Raw genomic sequence first — 26,830 nt, forward strand, 5'->3', positions numbered from 1 at the left:
TGGGTGCCTTGAAGTTGGTATCTTATTCTTCAGAGTCACTTGAAGAGTATAACGATATTAAAATCACCTTATAAACTTAGGCATAACTTGATTAATTTTAATGATTACTGAGAGCAACACACATACGTCATACGTGACCGTACCGTCCGGCGTCACCTTAAGGACAAGTCAGCACAACTGACAATAACTAACAAGAAGATAAAAAATCAAATCGAATTATCTATCAATGGAGCAAAGGTGAAAAATGTTAGCTCGTACACCGACCATACACCATATGTGGGATGAGGGCCTCAGTTTCCAAAAGCATTTTCAGAACACCAGATCCAAAACCGTTGCTGGCATATAGGCTGTAAGATAGGAGATAACTAGGATTCAAAACCAGCAACTAGTGACCTAATATATCCAAAGATGTATCGTTCCTATATGCTTCGAAAATTATACAAACTTAAACGTAGCTCCGTGGATTCAGATGGTCACCCTATAACATCTGCACTCTGGCACAACTTCTGATTGGGAGTTTAGATGCCCCTCAAATTGAACTTTTTTGGTCAGATCCCGCCCGGGAGCCCGGCTCCACACCCCTCATAGTCTCCGTAGCGCTCAACATCACTCGGACGGATTAAGGCGGCTGTTTCCTGCCAATATTCTGTAGCCCTTTAAAGTCTCTTCAAAATAGACCCGGACAGATACTGCCATGACAAAACCTACAGGAAGCTCATTGCAGCGGATCTGTTCACTAAACTACATATATAATGAAGAATGCATTTCAAGAAAGAAGAGTTTTGTTCATAGCAAAAGACTTCAAAAATCCATGAATAATATATTATATGCTCTTCAGCCTTACCAGTTGAAGCGCATGTAATGTAGCGTTACAGTACCCTTCTGTATTACTAAAGCGGCTGTATATTTCCATCAAGAGGCGAATCATAAACGGATCTGACCAGCTGGGCTGGTCAAGAATATTTCAATCGATTCGCGATTGGGGGATAACAGACTCTAAATTACATGTATGAGTAGAATGTTTTGCTTGTCATTGGCCATTCTCATTAAGAAGTCCTCGTTGTTCATCAAGTTTTCGCATTTATTTGCAATTGCATGAGTCGGTTGAGCGTGGCGAGCTTTGGATCTTCATTCATCTCGCTGTTTGGATGACAAAGTTTCGAAAGGGGTCTTCTCGCAGTCGCGTTACAAGGCTATACAGGTAATTACCTCATGCTTCGTCAGGGTCGTTGTCTTGACACGTCTTACATATTTCGATCGTTTTGCGAATATCCAAGTCCGATTCATACAATTTACGATCTAGTATGCTCTGCATTGTCGTTGTAGACCCTGACATATTTCATCTGTTTCCTCATTGCAAAATGGAATGTGCAGCGTTACCATCTCGCGCTTTTACTGGTTGAGATCCTGAGCCAAGTCTTCGTTTCAATAGCTTATTATGCGTGGATGCTGTCGTTTCTTGCAGATCTCCTAGCACTTCGTGTGTAATTCGACAAAGCATGACAGAGTAACATGATCCAATATTATAGTATGATTGCAAAAGTACAAATATTTGTATTGTTGCAATCATACTATTCGACAAATGGGTAATTAGACTATTGATGGCTAAGAAATTGACCTAATCTCTTCCAATCATTGATTCGGTAGAATAAGCAGCAGGATGTGTATCCTATTTATCACTAACACTGATTCGGTGCTTAGAGAGGAACAGGTATCCTGTGTGTTATCAGACACTCAGCCTAAAACACTGATGGATCCAATATCTCTCTATTACAGAAGATTTAGGAGAAGTCCGGTTTGCCTGCCTCCCTAAAATCCACTCATGCACACCTTCTCGATGGTAAGCCCTGTTACGTCACTTAGGTGGCAACGAACGTGTAGAGTGGTTCTCTTCAAGACGCCTGGTCAGCGTGAAGAGGAAAAGGCCAAACCCTCCAGCAATGAGAGCACAACAATACAAATGGCCCTCAGTCCCCAGAAGCTTTCACTCTCCCTCTTACGGCAGCGAGAGGATCCGAGTGGAGCAGAGGGTGCTAAGAATCTCTGGGTACGACCAGGCTGCCATGCACGGAAATTGAACTTGGCCTGTTATAACGTACGATCACTCATCGGTGAAGACAGGATATTAGAGCTGGAAAAGGAATTAGAAAATGTGAATTGTAATATCATCGGTTTGGCTGAAACAAGAAGAAGAAATGAATCACTTATAAGTTTATCAAGTGGAAATCTGCTGTACACCAATGGAAACAATGAAAGGAGTGAAGGTGGAGTTGGGTTTCTGGTCCATAAAGATTTTAAAAACAACATTTTGGAATTCAAAAGTACATCACCAAGGGTGTCAAGACTAATACTCAAGATTTCTAAGAGGTACAAGCTAAAGATTATAATGATTTATGCACCAACATCGAGCCCTGATGATGAAGAGGTTGAAGAAATGTACACTGAAATTGAGAGTCTTCTAGACGAGCAGAAAACCCACTACACTATTATTATGGGGGACTTCAATGCTAAGGTTGGAAAAAGGCAAAACAGCGCAGAAAGAGGAACTATAGGAAATTTTGGAATTGGTGAAAGAAATAAAAGAGGTGAAAGACTTGTGGAATTTGCAGAATCTCAAGGAATGTCAGTAATGAACACTTTTTTCAAGAAAAGGGTGAACAGAAAGTGGACATGGAAGAGTCCAAATGGATTAACAACTAATGAAATCGACTTCATCCTCACTAACAGAAGATATATTGTGAGTGATGTTACCGTCCTGAATAACGTAAATGTTGGAAGTGATCACAGAATGGTAAGATGTACACTTGATATAGATGTAGGAAAGGAAAGGAAAAATCTGACTCGAGTAAATAATACAAAGGTCTTTGAGATAACAGAAGAGGAGAAAAAGCAGTATGTACTGGAACTTAAGAACAAGTATGAGCTTCTGCAGACTGCTGAGGACCAAGATATCGACGAGGAATATTACAACTTTTTGAAAGTGATAAAGCCCAAGAAACCTATAGGGAAACAGAAATCCAAAGAAGAAAAAATTAGTCAAGAAACACTGTCATGATGAACCAAAGACGACAAATGAAGAGCAAGAAAAACACTGACAGGGAGAAAATTGAGTATACTGAGTTATGCAAAGCCATTAGAAAGAGACTCAGAGAGGACATAAGAAGATTTAACACAAGAAAAGTAGAACAAGCATTAAGGAAAAACAAAGGATTTAAATCAGCAGCCATGAGCAGTAATGCAGAAAGACAATTGATACTGAAACTGAAGAATAGCGATGGTGTACTTGTAAACAGCAGAGAAGGCATAATTCAAATAGCAGAAGACTACTATAGAGAATTATACAAGGAGCGAGGGAATGATACCAGCAGTGGGGAAGATGGATTGCAAAGTAGCAACACATACGACATACCCGATATTCTTCCTGATGAGGTAGAACATGCATTGAAGAATCGGAAAGCCCCGGGGGGAAGATGAAGTTACTGTAGATTTGTTAAAATTGGGAGGAAGAGACATAACACAAAAACTGGCAAGGCTCTTCACAAAGTGCATTAGAAAAGGTGCGATGCCTAAGCAGTGGAATAATGCAATCATAGTTTTGCTGCATAAGAAAGGAGATAAATCAGAAATTGGAAATTATAGACCAATTAGCTTGTTATCCCATATCTACAAGTTGTTCACAAGGGTCATTACTAACAGATTAGAAAGAATACTTGATGAGAATCAACCGAAAGAGCAAGCTGGCTTTAGGACAGGATTCTCAACTATGGATCACATTCACGTAATATCACAGCTAATGGAGAAAGCAAATGAATATAAAACACCATTATGCCTGGCATTTGTGGATTATGAAAAGGCATTTGACTCCATACAACATAAGGCAATATTTCGGGCACTGGAAAGACAAGGCATACATACTCTATATATTATGATTTTGAAGAAAATATATGACAACGCTACCTCCTTTATTAGACTAGACAAAGACAGTAGCAAATTTAAAATCGAGAAAGGAGTTTGACAAGGAGACACAATATCTCCGAAGCTGTTTACTGCTGCCCTTGAGGAAGCTTTCAGAAGATTAGACTGGTCGCAGAAAGGAGTCAATGTGAACGGAGAGTACCTAAACCATTTACGATTTGCAGATTGTGGTCATAAGCCACGATCCCAAAGAATTAGAGGAAAATCTTAATCAGTTATGCACAGTTAGAAAGGATTTTGGACTAAAGATGAATATGGCTAAAACAAAAGTAATGATGAACAAGTATGCCACGGAAAGGGAAATAATGATTGAAGGAGCAGTAATTGAAAAGGTGGAGTCATATACTTATCTGGGACAAGTTATTAGCTGTAATAATGATAAATGGCTGGAAGTCAAGAGAAGAATAAATTTTGGATGGATAGCATTCAGGAAATATAGTCGCATACTGAAGAGCAATATCCCAGTTTGTCTGAAACGTAAAATAATGAACAAATGTATACTCCCCACCATGACTTATGGAAGTGAAACTTGGGCACTCACCAAAAGAATGGAAGAGAAGCTAAGAACTACACAGCGAAGAATGGAACGAATTATATTGGGAATTATACTGTTAGATAAGAAGAGAAACACGTGGATTAGGCAGCAAACTCAAGTAAAGGACATTCTTATCAAAACTAAAGAACTAAAATGGTCTTGGGCAGGACACATAGCTCGAAGACATGATGACAGATGGACTAAGAAAATAACAGAATGGTACCCAAGAGGAGCTAGAAGAAAACCTGGAAGACAAAGGCGGAGATGGATAAATGAAATTCATGAGTTTTTGAGTAGTAAATGGATGGCCAGTGCTCAAAACAGAAGGAACTGGAAAGTTGCTGGAGAGGCCTTCATCCTGCAGTGGATTGAAAATGGCTGATGATGACTGATTCGGTAGAGTAAGTAGCGGGCGTGAGCATAAATTATATCGTTCATGATTTCGGTTCTAGCTGTTTGAAATTTAGTAGGTGTCGTCATAGATGTTTGCTGTTTACGCATAAAACATTTTTCGTGCATACAGGGTACATACGCGATTTTTTCTTTTTTTATTTCAGTGAAGTATTATGTATTAGAATCAATTTCTTTACATTTTAAATATTACTGCGAAAGCAAATATTTTGGCGAATTTTTTTTATTATTATTTTTTTTTAAATTTCATTGCGACATCGGTGTCACAATCACGATGACTCACAATTTCGATGAGCAATAACTCAACCACAATAATTCAGGGATTCAAATTATTCATAGTTTATTATAAACTTCAGTCTACATCTGCCCTTGGGATTTCAAAGAGGAGGTCCATTAGTTGCTTCGTTACAATCATAAATGATGATAGATAATTTTGGAAAATAAGCTTGGATGATTTGCCGAATATGCACCGTTAAGAAAGGACTCCCCCTCCCCTCTATCAACATAACAGTGTTGATAGAGGCAGCTCAATGTTCAAAGTTGTAAGATTTGAGAATAATAATGCGATAAAACTTTCTGTGATCAACCCAGAACCTTGATCTTAATCCACTGAAATGCCTTTCGAATGTTTCGGACATCTTTAAGCAGCTGGTGGTTTAAGAGCCACACTGAGATGATCTTCTTTGGCGCCTCCTTAGCCAGGGGAGCAGGAGCAGCAGTGCGTAGCACACGCTTCTTGATTAGACCGGCGTTCGAACCCGTGACCACCGCATATCCCCGGAGCAATATGGCTTTAGTTGCTAATACTCCTAAAAACAAAAAAAAAAAAAAAAAAGAAGAGATGATCTTCGTTCTGTTCTCTGTTAACTGTATTGAGAAATTTGTGTGTCCAGAAATCCAGCAATCCATTTGCAAATCAACAATACGCAGGATAACTGCAATCATTATTCCGAGCACCACAGAAGATAAAATTTGCTTTTCTCAACCCATGTCAGTTTCTCGTGCTTCTCGGATATATACTGGAGGACTTTCCATATGCTGATTTAATTTATTTTCTTCTTTTAGATCTCTCGCTCAAATTTTTTACGACTTCGCTGTAACTCTTTATTTTGTGGCAGATTCACCCTGGCCTCTCAAGTCTCCCAGTCATCAGAAGCAGTTCGGTTGCGGTTAAAAGCAGAGCTGCAGCAGCGAAAATAATTTTCCCTTTAAAGTGCGGAGTCCGTAAACTTACTCCATTACTTAGAGTGCTTAGAAAACGAATCCATGCAAATTCTTAGCTGTATTGTAAGTCGTCGGATTATTTTCAGTCTTAAATCTTTTATTAGAGGTTTCCACATCCTTCGCATTTATTTCGCTGCTGCAGCCTTCTAGAGTTGAAGTGTGGGTGGTCTAAACATCATGTGGGTGGTCTAAATATTACTGCTAAGTTAAAGAGAAACAAACTTCAAAGACGTGCCTGGTTGGAGAGGCACGTCAATATTACTTCAATATTAAACAATATTTCGAATTTTGTTGAACACTCCATATGCCGCTAAGGAAATAAGTTCCCTTTAGGTAAATCAATTAAAATAGCGCGGTAATTATATTATAATAATAAAAAAAAATTAAATTCGCTTTATTCTGGACTTGCAATTGTCTTATGTATCTCGTGCTGTTCAATATGATGGCCGATCGACCTGTTGTGGACGCGTATTTGTTCATTGACACGTTCTGTAAATATCGGGAAAAAGCTGGCCAAAGTTAATACAATTGATTGCGACTTCTACTATTATATGTGTTAATTCTCCTCTGTTATTAACATTTTCCAACAACGTATTTATCTTAAACACAATGAGAATGTGATTAAGGGCCCGTTGTAATGCATTATCTCCACTTTATGGATTATAAAACCATTTATCAAAATTAAATAGTCATTAGCTGACTCTGCATTGAATGAGAAATGTGACTACAAAGGTGTTGAAGTGTTGTGTGGCCGCTAAAATCTGTGGGGATTAAGAAGTGCCTTAATGAAGTTTAGTACAATAAAGTTTCTCAAGATTACAATCTTGTTTAATGCGAGGAGTACTAAAGTTTATTAAGCAACTCAGCGTGCACGGAAACAACATACTGGGATAGGAATCATCCATGGACCCTACAGCGCTTCGACCAAAATTTTCATAGATCTCTCTTCAGGAATTTTCCGTGATCTGCAATGCTGATTATGCATTAAGAATAAGGTCAAAGTATCAATTTAGCTGTTTACCACGTTTACAAGTTCTTATTTGTGTAATATAGCCTGGATAATCTTGCTGTCTCGAGTACTTTTTAATAACGATTACTTAAAGAACTTTTAATTGGACAAGTTTCCACGTACTTATATAATTTCCAAATCACGTTATAATACCTTTCGTTCTAAATTTTGATACCACTGCCTTGGGCATGCGTGATTCTGTTAATGTGATCCTTGAAACAGTCTAGCTTTGTTGCTAGTCCCAGAACAAAGATATGGAACACTGAAAAAAATTTGTGAATGGTTGGTTCTTGAGAAGAATGACAACTTCCTGAACGAATAAATAAATAATTTCTGTGTATACTCTGAATGGCCGCTCAGGACCAGAATAATTTGCAAGATAAAGAAAATACAAGAGCAGCTCCGTATTTAGCAGTCATGTGAGCTAGAATCATGGTCAACCCAACGGCTTGTACTTCTGTACCCTTGCGTTTGACTCAGATCTTGCCACGATGGCTTTGAAATTTTCATCCAGTCATAGTGTGCATAATATTAGGGTCAAGCGCCGCTTGTGGTTTCCCACATCTGCGCCATATGTACACCGTGAAAAAATACAGAACTTCTGTAAATGCCAGAAAAGTGTTGCATGTTGAATATGTAGTATTGTGTTGGGTGTACTGGCATTTGGCGCAGGACCCCTGGTGGAACCCCACGTTGCCCGCACACACCGTTAGGGGGTATACAGGCTGCCCATTATTCTCTGGCTAGTCTCTGCCAAGGTCGCCTAGCTTCTTGACAGAGGCCAATGTAAAATAAAAAAAAATAAAAAAAGAGTGAGTGGGTGGGCTTTAAAGTCAAGAAAGGGGGTAGAACAGGTAAAAGGTATGGAGGATGAAAAAGAAGGCATCCCCCCCAGGTACAATGGAATACATCCATCAAGCGGAAATAGGGGATGGGAGTGTGAGAAAAGTTGCCGTGCAAAGGAGCACAAGCGTGATCGCCATTTGGCACAATCTTCTTACTCTTCTCAATCAGGTCCTGCCGTGATGTCAATTTCAGTGGTGATGTCTAGTTTGGTAGTCAAAATCCTGTCCCGTGATCTGTAAGTCAGTAGGGATATAAATAGGAATGCAGCTGTGGTTATCCTATACAGGATCTTCTCAGATTTGGTGGTGGTGGTGTAGTCTCATTTGCTGGTAGGCCTCTGCTTGATTCCCAAAATATAGGTGGTTGTCTTCTCTTGGTTTGATGATGATCCGGATAGTGACTATATCCGTGGTAGGGTCTTCCGTCGTGCGAATAAGTCTTGTGCGCAGTGCGTAAAGGCGACATAGTCTTCTTCTCTTTCGAGGTGTGCTATTCTTGGTTTTTAGGTAATGTATCTATGTCAGGCGGAGGCATCTCAAATCTTCATATATTTCGAACTCGTACATCAGGTGGTCCCAGCTTTCGAGGGAACCACAGAGGCATTGTGGGTTTTCGGTGATCCCGAGTTCAGTGAGCTTTCCTCTGATAGATCCATGGCCAGTTAACAAAAAGGTGACATAGGCCAGGGGAGAACCGTATGGGAAATTTTGGGTATACGGTTGCTATTGTAGGAATGAATTTTCTGGCGACTTCTCCTTTTGTAGAGTGTGTCCATCTAGACTGCCAGACTGCTGCAAGTATGCAGTGAGGCGCCTCTTCTCGGCATTGCTGTTATTTCAGGGATCGGTGGTAAAATCCAGACAGGAGATGGCTTTACCTTTGGAAAGCATATAAAGCAAACCACATTTAACTATTTTCTAGATCTAGAGGTAGAACTTGCAAGGCATGTGTGCTGACCGTGCAGCAGGCGCTGGGGATGGTGAGCAGGATGACGCGTCAAGCTTCCTTTTGTTAACTGCTGTGGTGGCCTTTGAAAACCAGATATCGGATGCATAGATGATTATGAGGGTGAACATAGCCTTATAGAAGAGTGTGAGCGCGCGTCGCTTCAATCCCCAGTCCCGACGTTGCGATTCTTGCCACGAGTGCAGCATATTTTCGAATCTTGGTATGTAGATATTTCAGGTGTGATGTGAAAGATAGGTTTCTATCCAAGATCACTCCAAGATATGTCATCTCAGTTGTTAACCGGATAGTTCTCCCTTGGATTTTGATTTGTAGTGGCCTCGCTACGTTCAGAGAGCCTTTAAGCAGGATGGAAATTTGTCTTCACTGGTGAGATTTCTAGGTGGTTGTGCCAGGCCCAGTGATGTAAAGTGCCGAGTGCTATATTTACTGCGGCTTCCAGTTGGGATCTAGTATCAGCGGCAAGGGTAAGGACTAAGTTGTCTGCATATGCTTGAGATTGGACATTCTGCAGATCTATGTTCAGGAACTCACCAAGTGCGATGTTCCATAGTAGGGAACCCAGGACAGAGCCCTGGGGACATCCTCTGTAGATTTGGCGCGTAACTTTGCTATACGGTGTCCTGACGGTTATGCTCCTCTGTGATAGATAATTTTTTATGCATTGGTACAGGTTGCTATTGCTAGGGAGATTTGCTGTACGGTATCTGCCGAGAACGCTTGGCCACCAGAGTGCGTCAAACGGCCCGGCAAAATCCACTGAGATGGCTAATAAATATTTTCTGTCTTTGCTCTTTGTACCCTCAATCATGTTCTCCAGGGCATCAACAATGGAACAACTCTTTCTGAATCCGTATTGATTTGGGGACAGTAAGTTGCCATTGTTGTAATATGTTTCCATTCTTTGTCTTAGAAAATACTCAAACAACTTGTTTATTAGAGAGCGATGGGTCTATAGGAATCTGATCGGTCATGGGGTTTGCTGGAATTTTTCAAAATTAGTCTGATGTTCGCCATTTTCCAATCTGTTGGGAACCATCCACGCTGGAGACAATGGTTAAAGAGATTAAGGAAGCTCCAGCCAATCGAATATTGCCAGAACAGAACAAAAAACGTATTTCAAGACTAACCAAGAAATAAAACTTTTTTTTTCCTTAAGTTTAGTTGATCACGCTGGTGCTTAGGCCAGAAGACGTTGTCTTTCTTTCTCTGTTCTAACGATTTTCTTAGCTCTTTCGCCAAATATAGTTAGCCCCACTGACGTCTATATGTTATAATTATTTGTTTCACCAACTCCAATTCCAGCACAGTTTGTTTCGATATGCGACCACTTCCTTTCATAATTACGTATTACGACAGTGATGGTAAAAAAAAAAAAAAAAACTACAGGGGCTCTCAGGAAGCTGGAGGCGGGTTAACGTAATTAAATTTACAAGAGCAAGTTACCAATTAGAAAAATTAATGAGTAATTAAAGACATTATTAATTCGCTAATTAAAACCGTTATTTAATTAGTGAATCAAGTCACAATTCAGGGTGCTGCGGAAATAAGTGCTCGATTTATGAAACCAATTAAAACAGCATCATAATTTAATCAATACGTTGATTAAATTTATTTTTGGGTTATTATTAAATAATAATATAATTATTTATTGTACTATATTTAATTGATATCATTAGTGTTAAATAAGGCGTTATTGCGAAAGAGCACTATAAAAATTCACACTCGAGAGATGGTTGCATTTCATGGTTTTATTTAAACTTTTACATTTCGTAACTTTGCAATAAATTCATGTTAACCAGGAAATGCGCCTCAATGGTAACGAAGTTGATACCCCGTCCTACCTTCGTTGGGAAACGACTAGTTGTTCCAATCCCTTCTTAGACTAGGGCACTTCCCTATAAAGATTTTTTACTCGAGGGTGTAATTGGCGTCACTGAGTCAGAGGAATAGTTTCCTGCTGAAAATTTGGACTTCATTTTGTTAACCAGGAAATGTTTTCATATATACCAGTTTATATATGCGATATACAGTAGTAGTCTCGTGGCCATAATTGCCTCGGCACTTGCCAAGCATGGATTTAGTATTGTCAGAACTTCCAGTGGGAATGCCTTTATGGAGTCCATTTGTTCACTATCTTCACTTATTCCCGCAAGAAAAACTTAAATTATGCCACTTGCAACGTTTATGAGTTCGAATTTTATACTTAAGAACCTCCAAAGGAGTTTTTACCGTGTTATTGCTACGATAACGAATAAAACAGTTGAGATTTTGTGTTGACATAACGGATTCAGAAGAGCAACCTGCATACTAGTGAGCACATGCACAATGTTCAATCAAATAAAAATTGTTCATTCAGTAGTTGTAATATGTTTTGGTTATACAGTATTTGTTGTATTAAGTATTTTACGAATTTTAGAAAGAATCGTAAGAAAATTACCATTTTGATAGGTTTGGAGTGTGTCATCCGTTGTAATACCAGAATCGTTTATCAGCCACTTATGCTTAAATCTCCTTATGTGCTCACCTTGAGAAATCACAAGAAATATAATTGCTCAGCTTTACAGAACCTTATCTTAAGAGTCGGGGGTGGAAAGGCAGGTACTATTAAAGTCCAAGACAATGCCCCAGTGTGCCCTGACTCGACTACACCCCTGGTTTTAGCTACAACAAATAAACTGAAATAAAATAAATTGAATTTTTCTTATTAAAACTGAAAAGTTGCATTGTTTCCAAGAGTATCTATCAGCTCTCAGTTACTGCGCAAAAAAAAAAAAAAAAAAAAAAAAAAAAAGCAGAGTCTAAACGACCAACCATATTTTCGAGATGCCTCATCTGAAGTCTTCGAAATATTCTCCAGCAACTGTGGTGATTAAACTATAAACACGGGTTATTTATTTTCGGTTGGCGAGTCGGGTGCATTATTTCCAGATACTTCATCTTCCATTTACTGCCGAACTCAGCCATGGCAGAACATTGGCACATTGCCAAGATAAGGGTTGCCAAACAACAGTTTTATTATGATCTTATTTTTTCTTTCTGGTCGAAGCGTTTTTTCCCCCTCAAAATGCCAGGATGTTAAAAGAAAATCAAACGTAGAGGAAATAAAAAAACACCGCACTGGAGTTCTTCATTTTATTTTTGGAAAAAAAAGGTAATTAGGATTATTTCGAAGTACTAATTAGAGTTATTTAGAATGAATGGGTTATATAAATCTTAAATTACATAATTGTCAAATATTGTTCATCTTCCTTATTCTTTGCATTACCTTAATAAATAAGTAAATGAAATAAATTCGATGGCAGCTGTGTTGCTCTACACTATATTTTCTCCTATTATAAGAATATTAATTTTAATCCCTGCATGAAGTAATCGGTCATCGCCTTCTGGAACGTGAAGATATATTTTAGACTCATTCTCCATCAACGATTCTGTACCATTCCACAACAACAAAGCTGTACTCGACTCGATATATCTAACACTACAGCCAGAGCTGACTAGCGAGACAAATCGCCAATGATCTTGTTAAATATGATGTATTCCTCTACTTTCCTTCCAATGAGTATCTCCACTAGGCACTTCATGAGCAGTAAAAACACTATCCATCAGCTAGAATCGCGTGGGATCACCGCAAAGTGATAAACGATGTCTGATACGTGACGAACGACACTGTAGGAACGTTGTAGTTCGCAAAAACAAATGGGCCAAATAAATGAAGCCATCGAAACCTTCAGGCATCTACAGACCGTAGTTCAAGCATTGACACTGAATGATTACTTAAAGAAAATAATTTAGTAAACGTCCTCTGATGCGTAATGGCAGTATACCGGGCTGCTTTACTGTCTGCTCCGTTCTGATGGTAATTGTCAGAATGGGGCAGTTCATCATTAAGAAAATGTGCACTTAAGAATTTCTGAAAGAAAAAGTTAAAAAAAAAAAAAAAAAAAAAAAAAAGTTCGGTTATCGGGACTAAATCATTCAGCATAAATGAAAATAACAACACCCGATGCGGGGGGGGGGGGGGGATTGAATACCTTTATGGAATACGTGAGCGTAACTTATTATTATTAAATAAATGAATGCATTTACAAACCGGGAAGGGTGGTATAATTCAATGTACACTCTACATCGAAAACTGAATTAATGTAGTTCTAATGAATTGCTCGAATATTAGGATTAATTAACACAAACAATTATCCTTTCACTTGATCGTGTTCGATATCGTTATGAAAGGAAATTTTAATAACTCTAAGGGAAAATTGGGCTCATTATTCTGGTTCCAGAACTATTTGGCTGCAATAAAAGATTCCTATAAGGCGATAGCTTCGGCATTTCCATGAAAAATGATAACAGGTCCGCCGCATGTATAACTCGTTGTGGTCTTAATTAATTTATAATTCGACTGGTTAAAGACTTCTTTACATAAGCTATAAAAAACACATTTCATGAGTTAGTTGACGATTTATTGTAATATCGCCGTATTATTTCTTTGGTATTGTGGTCAGACAAAATCAAAACAAACAAGGACAGGAAGAACAATTTTTTGTTAAAAGAAAACAGCCATATAATGAAAAACATTTAGTTTAAGCCTTCTTTTAAAAAAAATGTTATATTTAGAATTTCATATTTTATGGCGATTCGATATACAAAGTTGTATAATTTGATTAATGTGTAGCACTCTCATATTGTATTTATTAAGCAATAAACACGTAAAAGTTAATAAAAAATCTTAAAAATCAGAAGCACTGCATATATATTAATCATAGTATTATCTAAAAACCTGTCTTCCATCAATGCACGTCCCCGCCTCTCAAGGTGCAGAAGAATGGTCCCAGCCAAGTGAATTAGATGGATGCACTTTGCTGAGGTGTATACTCAAAGAACTGTTTCACACAGATTGTATTGTACTAGCAATGTAATTCAGTGGTAGTAGTGATGGTATGGCCCTGTTTTACGGACTTGGTCTAGTGGTTATCATCAAAGAAACCACGAATGCAGCTGACTTTTGTGATATTGCGAACAATTTTTCTGGGTTATCTACTTTTTGGCAATCCTTTGAGGAGGAGCCATGTTTGTAATAGCACGACAACGCTCCGTGTCACAAAACAGGGTCAGCACAACAGAGATTCCAGAAGAATAATGTGGCGAACCTACGACATTATTCTTCAGCTGGATTCAGATCTGGGCTCCGAATCCAGTTTCCTTTGAGATGTTTTGTAACATCTGAACCTTTAAGATGTTTTGCAACAAAAATTGAATGCCAGAACAAAGCGTCCTTTTTAAAAAGGACTCTAGCTGCGGTCTTACGCCAGGAATGGAGCAAGCTTCCTATCTCCGCAGACCAAAAACTTTTAGAAAGTGGCATCTGGAGGGGGTTATCGATATCATTGAAACCCATTAGGTTATATTTGATATTAAAATAATTTTTTTTATTTCTAACTATATTTCAACTTTTTTTACCTTTCTGTCTATTCCAGTTTATTATTATTGACTGACAAATACTGGTTCAGTTGTAAAAAAGGAAACTCATTCTAAGGTATCTGGTGTAAGTATAAGACCTCATTTCATTCTTAACAGTTAAGCCCGACCGTAGGCGAGTGATGAGTACAGAGTTACATACGCCACGTGTTTTTCGCATGAACAAAATATGAAAATTCTTGTACTCTATCTTGTAAACTTCTCTAACCCTGTGTGACCGTTACAGCATATAAATAGAAAAGCGAATTGAATATAAAAACCCATGATCTATTCGGAATTAACAGAAATATAGCGGAATCTGCAAGTAAAGTGACTAGACAGCAATATCATCATAATCTTCCTTCAGTTAAGCTTAGCGTACTCGAAAAGGGATGAAATCCTTTTGGAGTTTTGTTGATTCTTTTCTTCGAAAATAATCATTTTCGAAGGTCGTATCATTTCGGACCTTCATGATTCATATCGGATTTCCTGTTGTTTGCTGTGTACAGTCCTCTAGATATACAATATATAAAAAAATAAATTTCACTTAAAATTAAGTAGAAAATGGAAAATTATCTGGTGTAATCGAAATATCTTCCACTTAAGTACCGACTTCCCATGGGATACAATTAGCTGTGGTTTCTAAGACATTATTGAAATTCATTTCCTACATTCAAAAGTTGCTTTCCTTAAACAAATAGACCACGGATCCATTAGAAGAACTTAATGTCCACTTAAGCGTAATGTCTGTATGTTATGCACCTTCTGAAAAAACTCTGCATCGGTAAGCAATGTTGAGAACTAACGGCTGAAGCAGCTGTTAGTAATTCTGAAAATGCAGTGGCTCTTCAAGACAGAAGGGTCTTTCTGCTAACAAATCCAGATGTCTTCCTGATAAAAGCCAAAAATATTAATTTCCATTTGTGGTGTTCGTTTTCCACAATGCACGATAAGCAGTTCAAAGAGAAAGTGTTCCCAAATTTGTAATGGGACTGTCACGCCATCCTTCTAATGCAAAGAGGGAACGTGAAGCAGATGTAATTATCTGATTCCGGAAGATGTAAATAATTACCATCGAGGTCATTCTGCTGTTTAATTAGTGGCCTTAATTAGCTCCATCTGCTGGCTGTAATCAGAATTGCTGGCAAAGTAAAATCCGATTAATTTACGCTGCACCGACATTACTTTCTAGATTATGTCTTCACCGTGAATATAATTACTGTTTCGAGACTGCAACTCGATCTGTCCTGCAGCCTTTCCATTAATAGAAAGATGTTCACCGTGAAGTCGTCCGGCAGATATGAGTAGACTCCAAGGTATGTGTAACTGGCTCGAAGTAAGTATAAGTAATTGAATTATTTGAGGCTTCGTAGCATATTGAAACTAACCAGAGAGAGAGAGAGAAATCAGAAGAGAAATTAAGTACATTCTGTTCATTCGCTTGCGTGATTAATTACGCATTCATGGAAGTACAGTTAGTAACTATAAATTCCCACTAATTGACTTTTGTGTAGTATATAAGTGGAGTGAGTAATACTTAAAATAATGGTTGTCAATATTCCTTTATTAGAAATAGCAACGTGTCCACTAACTTATGGAGATCGTATCTCGCCACCAGGTCTAAATAGAGACTTTCTCGAAGATTCTCCAATTTCTTCCACCTCAAATTAGGTCACTTCTCTCCTCACAAGTCAAATGAATACACTTGCTAATGATAATCCATAATGAAACAGTGCAAGTAGCCCCCCATCCTCCTTGAGACACCAAGAACAGATGCCGCTTCTCCGCCTCAAGGCGATCGTTTCGCTCCATTTCCGTCTGCCCGACGTTGTCAGTGATATGTAGATCTTTCGGGTTTTGGAAAGAGAGCAAACTTATTTACAAGAACATCCCCTTTAACGACATCAGATTACTTCACGCTTGTAGAGAATTCATTGCGGTGTGCGCATCATTAATTTCTTTTCTCGAGAGTGCTGCCCTCTCTTGAAAAAGCTAGCGACAGAAGACAAAATTAAAGGAATTTACGGGGAGGATTCAGTAATTCAAGGAATGAGTGGATTCAGTGCAGCCACCGTAGACAACAGTAGTATTAAAAAAATGGTTCTGGTTTATTCTAAGGAATAAACAAAAGTCGAGGTTGTATCGTGTGGCTGATAATATAACCGTAAGGTGTCTATGTTACCGGTTTTACGTCACATCAGCATCTTAGGCCATATTGCCCTCAGTGTATTACATGTGTACTTGTTAGTGTGTTATTTAAGTGTGTATTCCAATTTGAATGTTAGGCAAACCGAGAAAAACCAAAATCCTATTCGATCCGCTTAAATTCGGCTAACTATCGCGTTGGGTGAAAAGATTCTTTAAGAATTCCTCCAGTCTCCGACAGAATTCGGATCAAGACCTGTCCAAATATATTAACAAGTGGCCCACTATACAGTCGTGTCACTGATATATCTCTACTAAAGGAAGCTTTAGTCAATTTTTTTTGTGTATGTGAGAACAGATAAAAATTAAAATGATGTTTACTTTAACAAAAAGATGAATACTTTGTCCAACAGAAATTCATGACGTAATTTAGGAGTACAAGATATATCAAAAATACCATTTCGGAAAATACCGTATTTTCTCGAATATTTTCACTTTTTTTCTATAAAAAATAAAATAAAAATAAATTAAAAAAATGGAACAAAAAATTTAGGCTCACGGCAGATTCGCGATTTAATATTCAAAGCTTGAGATTTATTATTTTTTTTCTTTTTCTTGTCTTAGAAAAGGGTGAGAGGTATTCTAGAAAATACGGTAATGTCTCTTTCCCAGTCGGCTAAAAAAAGGGTGGTGTGATTTTGTACTTTGATACTACTACTGCATTAATTAATTGATCCAATATTTCTCTAAATAATGGAAAATCGTGTCTGCAGTTTTTTGTAAATTTTTCCAGCAACAGCTGTAATTATTTATGGTCTAATTGGTTTTCGTTATCGAATCTTATGATGCAAAATTTCAGAAAAAAGTTGACATTTTACTATTAACCAGAGAAACAGATTCTCTAATAGTTAAAACCAAATTACCTTCTTTGCTTAAATCTATATATATATCACAAAAGTGATTCAGTATTAATGGAAATCATTTGAATTCGCCCTTGTTTCTAGATGAATTCGGAACTGGTTACCATCATTTCTACAAATCACCAGCTGTCTTCCAGATTCACTTTATGAAATATGGTTTATTAAAACACTACTTTCTAAAATTAGTGTGGAGGTGCAGGATAACCTATTATGTTACTAAGTTAAATGGCATAAGCATTGCTTTTTCTCGAGATATTTCCATATTTTTATTTATTTATTGTATATGTAAATTTATATTAAAAAATAAAAGTGCTAATATTATATTTGTTTCTTATCTTAAAAAAATTGCAAATTAAAAGTACAACGATATATTAAAGTTTAAATTCATATATATAATTTTTATGAAAATTTCAATGCACAATAGTTATAGTTCGTGTGAGCAGAATCAAGCTCTGGGCGAAACTTTAAATAAATGAATATTTTAATCCGAGGATGCTATATACAAATGCATCAAATAGAATAAACAGGGAGTTGAAGGAAAGGATGAATTTTATATAAACAAATAGGGAAGAGCGGATCTATCCTAACGTTCTTTGAGGGTGTTAGAACATGGACTGAGTACTGGTGGGAAACCCTCTTGTCTAACCATTGTGTGAGTGTGTTGGGTTAAGAGCTATGGACTTTTTTGTAGCTTTTTCGTAAATCAGAAATAAATCCTAAAAATAACTATTTTTTTTTTTTAGGATTTGAAACAGTGGGCAATAGAAATCTTCAGTTGACATTTATATTAAGTCCCTTTATTAGGATTCTCTAGGAAATTCGCCTTAAAGTGAAAAATACGAAATATAAATAATTACAATTACTTCTATGTTAGAATCCGGATAAAAAAATTAAATAAAATACCGGCTTCTGGATTCCACAGAAAATTGCTTCTGTAATGATGTATAAACGTCAAAGCACATGGATTGGTGTCCTAAACATGCTCGTGTATATTAAAAGACACACGAGAGTCGTAAACTTGGCCTCTGAAGTACTCCAATTTCAATAAAAAGTTGTCCATGTGACGATTTGGAAAAGAGATAAGAAAAAATAGCTACTTTAGTTCCGCCCACTGAGCCTCTCTCTGACAGCCACTCTTGGGAGAGACAGTCTCTTGCTAAGTGCAAAAAACAAGATTGAGCAAACAGAATATCGATATACACAGATATTTACTTTCTTCGTTCTATTTCATCACCTTGGGTAACATAACATTCAACAGTCAGTTAATATAATTCGTCGAATACTGGGTGAATTAATATCGCGAACGGATTGATACAAGATAACATCATTTACTGAAGAGAGAGAGAAAGAGAAAATAAATCTTTCCCTCTCTAATAACGTAGGAAATGCTGATGGGCATAGGACAGGAAGTCCATTTCGTATTGCCTTCGCACATTCCGAATTTTCATCTATGTTCCACCCTTTCATTTGTAATTATAGTTTCGGTTTGGGAACTTATTAAAACTTTTTTTTTTTTTTTTTTGTTCAGTTACTTTCAGTAATTGCTAAAAAAAAGCACTGCTTTTCTCATTTCAATGTTTATTGCAATGTAAAAGTTGCAAGAACAATCAACGTAGGTTATTAAAATGAGGCCTCAAATACAATGGATTGGATATCAAATTAGTGGAAACGAAAGACGCCATTTTTAAATCCTGGGGTGCGAACCACGTAATGGGATAGTGCTCGTTTTTTCATAAGCACTAGGTGACTACTTATAACACTTTTACTGTTACTGTAAAGACTTATTTTTACGTTAAACTTAATGATGAAATAAAGGAAGGATACTCAAGTTTGTTTTAAATGATGTAATGCGCTTGGTGCACCTTCTGACCATCTCTTATCCCCAATATAAGCAGCAAGGCATGATCATTTTTCTTACTCTAGCGGAACTCTTAAATGCTCTTTCTCTTCGATGAATCAGCTTTCAATTATTCTTTAGGCTTGCACGGAAGCCTGTCCGTGTATCTTTGGCCAGCCATTAAACGAATCCATTACAGGAGATTAAATGAGAGATGCGGAGAGGAAATTGTATATATAATACATATAGAAATAAATGTGATATAAGGAGGAACTGTAGTTCTCGACCAGTTTCCTGGTTGCTGCTGGAAGGTCACTGCTACGTAACCCCAAGGCTGTAGAAGTCGTAAACTCAGTCGGCTGTAAGCTCCAGGGAAATCAGCAAACTCCTCGCAGTTCTACTTCTAGTTTCATTACAGGTGGCTACGTGACAGGGCTGTGGATTCTTGTTCTCTGAACTCGTGCCGGGACCATAAATGCCAGAATTCCAGTTTACATGTACGAATCAAAGAAAGGGAGATTAGTTTCCGAAGTAGACTTCAGAGTTATCGCTTCGTATGGCCCGAAAAGGAGAGTTAAAACTCTGACTGTTTGCAGTATCAGCTACCACAGCTATCTTTAGATAGTGTGGGCTACCTAAACTTTATCTTTTAAGCACAACACTGTTTACAGCGGTGTGCTTAAAAGATCAAGTTTAAAAGATAATAAAGCGTATCTCTAATTAAAAGATGATAATACATATCTCTAATGTGCTTAAAAGATAATATTGCATAGCGAATTCAATCAAAATATACGTTGAGCCAAAGCACGATTTCAGTCTAAAAGAGGCGTCTTTTAGTAATGAGAATTTCTCAGTAGCAGTGATAATTCAACGATGTTTTTATTTTCCCTGAATTATTCCTTTGCTTATACCCCTGCTGCATTTTCATTTATAAGGTTTTGCCACTTGTTTAGTGTCTGTAAACTTACTAAGTTTTCAGTAAGAAACCTTAATAAAGGTACAACGACGATATTTGATTTTTAAATTATTTTGTATCCTTGGCAAGTTTGCTGTCATAGAGATACCTGGCCACCGTGGGTTCCAAGAAATAAAAAACACAATATCTCTATCTCTTATACTTGTCGGACGAAAACTGCATAAGCTGATTACAGTGATTTGAAATTTCGCAATTTAAACAATAAACCTATTAATCAACTCCTTTTATAATTATGCTAATAAGTTCTAAGTTGACAGATGAGTGCTTACTTTAAGTTTATTATAACGCAGGTTCAGGGCTACGGCGGATTCTGCGACCTGATAGTGCTCTCCTAACAGAAAGTTATATGTTTCACTGGGAAGGGATAATTTTGCTTAAACCATAAATCCATAATAAACGTCCACATCGATGTGATGTTAATGCATAATCATCTAAAGTGACATAGAACGAGTGTAATCAGAATTGACATCAAACAGAACCTTTACCCAGGCACAAGAATGAAAGCCGAAGCAAGAAAAAAAAATAGTGGAAGGATCCCTACTGTAAACCGTTTATCTTCTTAGATAACGCTGAAGTGTTGATAAATACGATTTGGATTATACGGCGTGTGGGAATTTAGATATTATCCACGAATATTGTGCTCCATTTCCTTCTTCATCTATTACTTCCTCCTATGTGAACGTTAATGAAAACTGTCGTTCTTTACTGGCTTTATAATTGCTAATCCGAAAAACAAACATACTGAGTATCTATCTTCATCTTTCAAAAATCTGGCCTCTTTCGCTTCTGGCCTTAGCCCTTTCACCTGAACTAATAATATAAAATTCACCTAACCATAAAACTCTGTACCTTTTTAAACTTTTCAAAAAATTTGACACAGTTCAGTAATTCCATTTCTTTGTTTCAAACCGGGAAAGCACTTGAAATTAGCCAAAATCTATTCACGGTTCAGTTGTAAACTCACCAAAATTCGCGTCTCTCATTCCTCCGTTTTTGTACAACCGTTTTTTTTTTTTATCATCACCATTAAGAGCTAAAATGTTCTTGATTGTTGGATGGAATTCTGGATGTGACGCTGATGGGATTGAATTTTTGCTCTACTTAATTTTTTAAGTAGTATGTCCTTGTGAGAACAGCACCCTGGGATACATGTAGCTTGAGCCAGCTCTCTTATGTATTTCCCGGAAATTATTAAACAAATTACACCAAATGTCAAATTCCCCTGTCTGTCCACCTTAAGAGATCGACGATGAGTCCAATAATCTTTCACGAGTGGGATCAGCATGGAAAATAGGTTGTGTTGTAATGGGGGGGAAACTGAGATCGACGATGTAACAGTGAGAAAAAAGTAGCAAGCATGTCTAGCTGGCATTCTAGTAGAGCCATCTGGGTGGCAAAGATGTGAAGCAAAGCTGCGCGGTTGCGACTAATGGATTTGGCAGCTCTCCAGAAATTACGTTTGTAAGTTGAACACAAGGTTCCTTTTTTACTTAAAAACAAATTTTCTCAATGGATGCCAGGATTACCTTTTCATGACCTTGCAAGTTTCGAAAAATCTGGAAAAAAATATATTCTAGTGCCGCAAATTTCGGTTTTTTTTCCACCAGAAAATCGAGTCCAGATTTTTAGCTGATCAGATCTTGTGTAACTTCCCTTTCGCTTGTAGAAGCACCACCGTTTCAAAAAGCCAATAATCGAAAACCGTTTCGTTCAATTTTACCCAGAGGTTAAACCACTATTCACCGCTGCTTTTGAAAGGCTCTAAACGAAATTACGATAATAAAACAAAGATTCTGCACGAGCTCTTATCAGACTCGTGAACGCTGATAAACGTGCTACTCGCCTTCCTCATCCGTTTCTCTTTTGTCACTAATCGCGTTAATGCTACGGCGTGCAGCGAACTTTAATGAATGGTTGCGGTACACTGTCCGATGCGGATGGTGCAGAAAGCGGCTGAAAGGTGTCATCTCAGCCGTTTCCCCTATTTCGGTTGACATGGTTACATGCAACGGAAAATATTTACTGAATTTTACCAGTGGAACACCTACTGACACAACCGAGGCTGTTACAACACACAGATACTCCTGCGCAAATAAAAGAGAGAATGGGGATTTTCCTCAGATAGTAAAAGCATTTTACACTAAAGATGTTTCTAAATGGCATGTCTCTGAAGGTTTGCCATTTTAGGCATTAAAATTAAATTATCTCAAATGCAGCAAGGATCCAGTTTTTGCATGAAATCTCCCTGATGTATTCTTGTCTTCAGATTGTAATAGAAATAAACCTTTTGTATAATTAATTAGCGAATTAATTCATTTTAAGTGATAATTGGGTCTTTTTTATTTCAGCTTAATTATTGTACTAATATTGTAAAATAGCTTGCTTGGCATCAAGTATTTAGCTTTAGGACTACATCCATACCCTACAAATACTCAAATAACGAGATTTATAATCCGCCCCAAAACCAGTTGGCTTCTCCCATCTTCTAAGCGGGAGGAGCCAACTGGTTTTGTTGCTTTTATAAAACTAAGACAGAAAGGTGCAAGCCTGGTGCTCTTAAAAACCAAGACAGAAACAGTTGCTGTGTGCAGATGGTGGCCAAATATGAATCCCAGCGGGATTCACATTTGGCTATTTGAACTTCGGGATATTTCAACTTTCTGAATGCTTGTCCCGAGAAAATAGTTCAAAAGTTTCAAGACGATAATACGAGTTTGTATTGTTAGCAAAAAAGCCCTCTATTGAATAAAATGGATGGGAAACTTCAAATGTAATTTCAAATCTAACGGTGTGCGTGTGAATTTTATCCACATGCTCACCATTATTATAAGGATCAGATCAACATCCATGAGATTAAATCCTGCTGTGCTATAACGCTCAATAGAACCAAAATACTGTTACTAAACTACACTTTCTAACTCCCACGTAGTGTCTGTTATTTTAATTATTTTTGCACCATGAAACGTAATGTTTTGTACGCCTGTAAAAAAATTATAATGTACAGTTGCAACTAAATAAACAAACAGGAATCCTTGTGTGAAGTAATAAAAATATAGTTGGTTAGGACCGTGTTAAAAATAGCTTTAGAATGTTGTTTATATATTTTAAAGAAAAGAATGGGTAGGAAAGATGGTCAGCAATTCGAGCAATGCCAAGTTGCCTCAAAAAGAAGATCATTGGCTCTAATTAACTTTTTTCTTTTTTTTTGCAAAACAGTATAGTGTTTGAAGCAGTTGCTCTAGAAAAACTCTTCTTTTACCCACATGAAGCCCAAAATGCGTTAAAGATATTTCTTAATCCAGCTAGTTAACTCCTCTGACCCTAAATGGTTGCCGCAGTATGAGCATAAATTATTTTTATTATTATTATTGTTGTTATATTATTTCTCCCTGATTAGGGGTTCCACCCCGTGACGGGTACTGGTACCAAGTACACATGGTGGTTATGTTTGGTGTTACTGTTAGTCGAGGAACTCCCAGACTACCCTACAGGTGTTCAGGAATTACGATTTTCTGGAGTTCCTTGTATGTGTTCTCTGGGAGACCTATTGCTGCTAGGCTGTTATGCAGCGCCTTTGGAACCATACTGGTGGTTGTTATGATGATAGCGATGCTCGTTATTTGTTGCGTATGCCACATCTCTTTGATCTTCTCTCTTAGGTCCGTGTACTTCCTGATCTACTGGAATTTTTTTTGGGATCTGCCTGATCTACTGTAAACCTCCAGAAAATCCTCGTGGGTTTCTGGAGGTTTCCAGTGTTGACCACCGCTATGTCAGTCAGATAGGTAGTCTTTTCCTTCATATCGACAAGGATTATGTCCGGTCTGTTGAGCGCGATTGTCTTATTATTATTAGCCATATGGTGCAAGGAAGCCTGAGGCTTATGGTGCACCGGAAAATCCCGAGTCACCCTGAGAGAGAGAGAGAGAGAGAGAGAGAGAGAGAGAGAGAGAGAGAGAGAGAGAGAGGAATCATTAAGAAAGAGAAGAATGATGATCTCAGGACCCTGGGTGTGCCACGCCCATACTCACCAGAGAGCAAGAGACGAGGCCCCCCCTAGTTATTAATTTAATTTTGAAATATCGATGAGCAGCACTTTTCAAAGTGGCAAGTTACCTATTAAAAAAAATTATATATATATAAGTATCCTATATTATTCATTATTACCTAATGTTGCTAGGAAATGTCTTATTTAAGCTGCCATTAAGATTCAGATAAAAGTCTAAGCCACTTCAACAAACATTTTGGAATGTTTTTGATTGTCAGCGTAAAACTTTGATTGCATTTGATTTTCAATTTTAAAATTTCTCTTTCCAGCAATCAGTGGTGACAATTTGGAGTGTTACCAGTGTTCTGTTGAAAAAAACAGTGTCTGTACCGATGAATACCTGACGCCTTGTCCAAATGATCAAGCCTATGACCGCTGTATGACCACTATATCCAAAACAAGTAGGTATCCATCGATGTTCTATTTTTGGATCTGTCATTCTTGCACACTAATATTAATGCTATCCCGTGATTCATAATCCTTGATTATTATTATAAAGGCAGACATACTGCAAAGAACCTTACATTTCTTTTGTAAGAATAAATCGCAATTGACTATCAAGATGATAATTCTCAAATACACACAGGTAGATGCATCCAGTCTTGGTTTGAGGAGAATGAAACTGAGGCCAAACATCTACCATGACCTGCACAAACACCAGACGTAAACGTTATTTAGCTACTGTGAGCATATTTGGACAGGAGACTGAGAAGCAGATTTTCTCCACCTTTATCACTTAAGGAGCTTGAAACGTTCCTCCATAAAGAATGGGCCAATATTCCTTAGGATTTATTTAAATCTCGCTGTTATCACAGGTGTTTCTATTATTTTGTCCATTCCTCTATGATATAGAAGTGAAAAATAATTTGATTATTATGCATACAAAACCTGCACCCTAAAATTGATTTGTAAGATAAAAAGTATTAAAGTTTAGTAAAAATGGGCAGGGTTAACAAACTTATGTTCATAAATATATTATGGCTGCATGCAAAGTCTTTGAGGAATCACCGGGAATGTTCATATACAATGAATGAAACGCATAAAATTTCGTTTGAAAATTCATTATTATATTTATGGACAATGAAGAGCGACTCACTTAACCATTGGCTAGTTATTGTTAGTGAGGAAATATTGTCGCTCTGATAGATTAATAATAATTGGAAGAAAATACATATATATACTAGATTATCAAAATTTTACTAAACACGTATTACAACCATCCAGCTGATAATATGCGAGCATTAATGGACATTTTGTGCGACGCTTGGGTAGCACTGCCACAGGATACCCTACACTACCTTGCGGAATCCATGCCGGAAAAACAGCGTAATCTCTATTTTTGCTTGTCAGTAGGCAGAGGGCAGGAGCCTGTAGTTCTGCAATATCCGAAATGGTGTAGTAGTGGCATGCAGCATCAGCCAAAAGAAAAAAAAATCACACCATTCCCTCCAAATGCCTGTCCAGTTCCTCCTTAAATTTATTTAACCTATTAACTTCCAAAACGACAGATGGAAGTTTGTTCCAGCAATTAACCACCCGCTGGCTAAAGGCAAATTTCCGCACATCTATTCTACATCTGTATTTTCTTAATTTAAATTTATGCCCCCTTAGATTCGTAATCTGAACAAGTGGAAGGATCCTATCAGAATTCAGCGTGCTCAAGGCCTTATACACCTCAATTAGATCACCGCGCAGGTGCCTAGTCTCCAGCCACTGCAATTTGCAGAATTTAAGCCTCTCTTGGTAAGAGGATCCCTTCATTCCCCTCACCAATCTTGTTTCCCTTCTCTGTACACGCTCAAGCAAATCTACATCCTTCCTAAAATGAGGCCTCCAGACCTGTACGCAGTACTCAATGGGTGGTCTGACCATTGCCTTATACAGAGGGGGACAATCACCTCCTTTTCCTTGATATCATTGCTGCAATTAAAGATTCTATTCTATTCTATATCAAAATTCCTATATATCATTGACAAAACCCCATGACCTGCCCTGGCAGCCTGTCTGCATTGCTCAGAAAACTTCATATCTGACTGCACAATTACTCCCAGGTCTTTTTCATTTTCTACCACCTTAAGTGTAGTACCACACAGTTGGTACGTTTCTTTGGGGTTACTTCTACCCATATGCAGTACTTTACATTTGTCAAGGTTAAACTTCAGTTGCCACTTCTTAGCCCATCTTCCCAAATTATCTAGATCCTGTTACTGTAACAACCCATTACTGTCATTACAACCCTGCCACCCTTTGTATCATCTGTAAACTTCGACGCTAAACCTGATATACCTTCATCAATATCATTGATAAATATACAAAACGACAGTGGACCCAACACCGAACCCTGTGGGACTCCACTAATAACATTAGTCCACGAAGAGCAGCACCCATTAATTACCATCCTCTGTCTTCTCCCACTCAACCATCCTCTTATCCATTGTAGCAACTTACCTTTAATACCATTCTGCTCCAATTTGTACAATA

General features: G+C 37.7%; 1 protein-coding gene across 1 annotated transcript in view; it reads left to right on the forward strand.

Annotated features, from left to right (window-relative positions):
- The window catches only part of LOC150076410 (uncharacterized), a 147,616-nt gene that overhangs the window by 108,535 nt on the left and 12,251 nt on the right, over positions 1 to 26,830 (forward strand). Inside the window, exon 2 of the mRNA XM_090387414.1 lies at positions 24,619 to 24,750. Within this exon, the coding sequence (XP_090243540.1) occupies positions 24,619 to 24,750 (132 nt within the window). The remainder of the gene's footprint in view (positions 1 to 24,618; positions 24,751 to 26,830) is intronic.

Source organism: Mastigoproctus giganteus, chromosome 13 (assembly GCF_048544385.1).
Source record: "Mastigoproctus giganteus isolate SK-2022 chromosome 13, ASM4854438v1, whole genome shotgun sequence".
In the NCBI taxonomy this organism is placed as follows: Eukaryota; Metazoa; Arthropoda; class Arachnida; order Uropygi; family Thelyphonidae; genus Mastigoproctus; species Mastigoproctus giganteus.